Raw genomic sequence first — 3382 nt, 5'->3', positions numbered from 1 at the left:
GCACTCTCCTTGAAGACTGCCCTCCTGACTGCGCTCACTTCCATCAAGAGGGTAGGAGACCTGTAAACATTCTCCGTCAGCGAAACGTGCCTGGAGTTTGGTCTGGGCTACAAGCCCATTTTACCAGGGGTGTAGCGGCCTCCTGGGCCCTGGCCAGGGGCGCCTCTCTAACAGACATTTGCAGAGCAGCGGGCTGGGCAACACCCAACACCTTTGCGAGGTTCTACAACCTCCAGGTGGAACCAGTTTCTTCCTGTGTAGTGGCACGCAATACAAGCAGGTAAGTCCGGGACAGCGGGCCGGGTGTATCGCTTGCACATAGCGCCTTTCACCTCCCCTGAGCTGAAAATGTGCACCATTAACTCCCAGTAGTGTTCACAAACTGTATTCGAAGAGACTCGCTGCCCAGTACACATGCTAACTAAAGCTCTGTACTGAGGTAGGTGCTCAGCATGTGGCGGTTCCCCTTAGGTAACCCCATGTGATGTATATCTTCCGCTAATTCGTTTCCCTGTTGGCAAACTGCATCTTCCTTGGGCAGAGGCCCCTCTGCCCCAGTCTCCATGTTTGTAGTAACTCCTCCCCCGTTGGGTAGGACCTACCATGAGACTTCTCCACATGACATAATTCTGACATAGCTCGGCAAGACCATGTGACGTATTTCCACTTAAATACCCCCCCTCTCTCTGGGCGAGGTGTGGTCTCTGTGGTGTCCTCCCCTTGGGAGGGACACCCCCCGACTAGACCTGGTCGGCCCAGTCGGATAATCCCAAGAGTGACCCCTAGTGTCACTACATCGACACAACGTCTCGTTCCCTCCATCAGGGATCAGAGGTTACGCAAGTTTCCAGGATGTTTCATTCTAATTTAACAAGGAATTCGTTTTCTTGTACCTAAAAATGCACACTCTGCAAGGAGAGTCTTTTTATATGAACTGCAGCAGTACTCAATGCTTCATAACATTATTAAGACAAACAAACTATCAATGTACGAATCAAATTTATCGACATTATCTCACAGGAGACAGATGACATGAGCTCCACTGACACAGTCTTCATTCCTATTGTTTGTCGATCCTGAAAGTCGCTCCTCATTTGCATCAAGTTTCTCAACTTTGTCATGTCGCTCGCCACGCGCAGATCTAGTCACCAGAGGTCTCTGTTGCTCGTGTCACCAGAAGTCGCTGCATGTGTGTACGGGGCTTCAACGGGGCTTGAAGCGGTAGGAGGAGGGAATGGACTTAATGAGACACAGGCATCGGCATCACCATTGACAGAGCAGAAGGTGGGCATGCTATCACAAATACGACAATAGTGGAGTTGTAATTAGTGTTGTTTTTATTGGTACTTCATGGTTTTGGTTGTGAAATATGGATTGTGTTGTTGGAATTGAAGAGCTTTTGATGTGGCGATGCATGTTTACTAAGTGTATAGCCTTATGTGTTTCATAAATCCAAATAGGCTGTGGTGTAATTTATTAATATTATAGCAATTATTATAGGCTGGACTATTTTGTTTCTATGGCGTTTTGAAGTTATGAGATGTTTTATTATAAATCTTGGCCTATTTTGATTATAACTACTGACTGGGTTGTCTTGTATTGTGGTGTGGACATTGTTTTTGTCTATCTCTGTGTCTCAGATCACAAAAAGTGTGTACCCCTATGAAAACGAAAGTGTGCCAACCCCCCCCCACCCCACCCCCACCACACACACACACACACACACACGTTTACAGATTGTCCCCATTTACTTCCATTGTAAGTGCCTCACTGGAACTTTTTGTGCTTTTTTTAAAGAAAAGGAGGAACGAGTCGAAATTAATTTTTGTGGTAATCAATTTGTTTATATAAACCAATGTTTATATTTATTGCCCTGATAAAATATTGGATGATGTGTCATCCATGCTAAACTTATATATAAATGTTACAATTTAAAAAGAAATGCACATTGTTCTTAAAAGGGTATTTGCCCCATCTTCCCCATATAGCCCTATTTATTTAGCTATATCGCCCTGCCCTAATTTACACAAAATTATGTTTGATGATATCAATTAATATTATGATATTTAATTTTGACACTATTACATTACACCAGCTTGAACCAGTCTTAGTTTTGGTGGTCTTTAGCTGGTCTCCCTAATCTGATTTGCTAGTTTCAGAAGGGTTTGGGGCACTTTTTTTCAGAATTCTGAATTGGGGAAACCCACCCTGCATTAAAGAGCCCTCCTCATCCATCCCATATGAAAGTCTCTTGGCTGATGTGTTGGGCCGGTCAGTGGCCACAGGGCTCTGGGTGGGCTCATGCGGTCTAGAGCTGTCGTTCCCCCGACTGTAGGAGCTGAATCCCGGCTGGAAGGAGAACGACCACACATTTCTGCCCCGGTACGTGCAGTTGAATAAATAGCAGCGTAAACTCTCGTCCGGCTGCTGGAGGTCTTCCTGGATGATGGCGGTCCTGCAGTGCGGATGAGAGTAGCAGACGTGTACGCAGTCCCTCCAGCTGAACACCCGCTGCGGGGCGGACAGGAACGCAGCGCCCTGCTCGATGGACGCACTCGCCCGGATGATGCGCTCCTCCAATGACCTGAAAACGCTCACACAGCTGTCTCCATACTCCTCATCCTCTCTTGAGTCTGACTCATCCTGCTGTAACTGCTTGCGGAATTCCTCCGGAAGTTCCTCCACACTGGATATTTTGGATGTGAGATCAGCTGTTTGAGAGGGTCGCGTCATCACGGTGCTCATCATCCAGAGGAGAAGAGAACAGATGAGCTCTCGCTGGACATGATGATGCGGCGAAAGAAACATAACGGCGCTTTGAACGTTCCTCTCCATAGACGGAAAAAATGCCTCACGTTTTCTCACATCATATCTGAAACTCAGAGTATTAGTTTACGATATAAGAATTGCAGTGTTTGAGCATTTTTAGAAGAAGAGGACAAAGCACCGGCACCTGCTGTTTTCACGGGTATCTGACCGGAAATCAATGGAGCGGCTGATGCAGCTTTTGACTGCAATGACACTTTTGACGCTCTGTGGCTCAGAAATCCCACAAATGAACAAAGGGCTCGTGTGTGCATTATAGGTGCATTCAGACTTTTATTTTTATTTATTTATTTATGTCGACTTGGACACACTGACAACTAGGGGCATAGATGCAGCATCATTCAAACGGAATCGATTTCATTTACTGATGCCTAGGGCTGTCACGATTATGAAATTTGGCTGACGATTAATTGTCAAACAAATAATTGTGATTATGACGATTAATTGTCTCATTAAGGGCTTTCACGATTAATTGTCATATAAATTGTATTATTTTTTTAAAGTGTGTTTTTTCTGCATGTGTGCTTCATATATCTTAAGAAGTCATTTTTACATA

The 3382-nt window shown here is 45.2% G+C and overlaps 1 protein-coding gene across 1 annotated transcript; it reads right to left on the bottom strand.

Moving 5' to 3' along the window:
• Positions 1-2136: 2136 nt before the first annotated feature.
• Positions 2137-2835, bottom strand: LOC127416021 (low-density lipoprotein receptor-related protein 11-like). The gene has a single exon (XM_051655091.1). The coding sequence runs from the start codon at positions 2833-2835 to the stop codon at positions 2137-2139; it is 699 nt and encodes a 232-aa protein (XP_051511051.1).
• Between the last annotated feature and the right edge of the window lie 547 nt (positions 2836-3382).

This window comes from Myxocyprinus asiaticus, chromosome 25 (genome assembly GCF_019703515.2).
Source record: "Myxocyprinus asiaticus isolate MX2 ecotype Aquarium Trade chromosome 25, UBuf_Myxa_2, whole genome shotgun sequence".
Lineage (NCBI taxonomy): Eukaryota > Metazoa > Chordata > Actinopteri > Cypriniformes > Catostomidae > Myxocyprinus > Myxocyprinus asiaticus.
Note: the sequence above shows the minus strand (reverse complement) of the source record. Positions and strands in the feature narration are given on the sequence as shown.

Coding starts and splice junctions, on each gene's coding strand:
- LOC127416021 (XM_051655091.1), bottom strand. CDS start 2,835: ATGGAGAGGAACGTTCAAAGCGCCGTTATGTTTCTTTCGCCGCATCAT.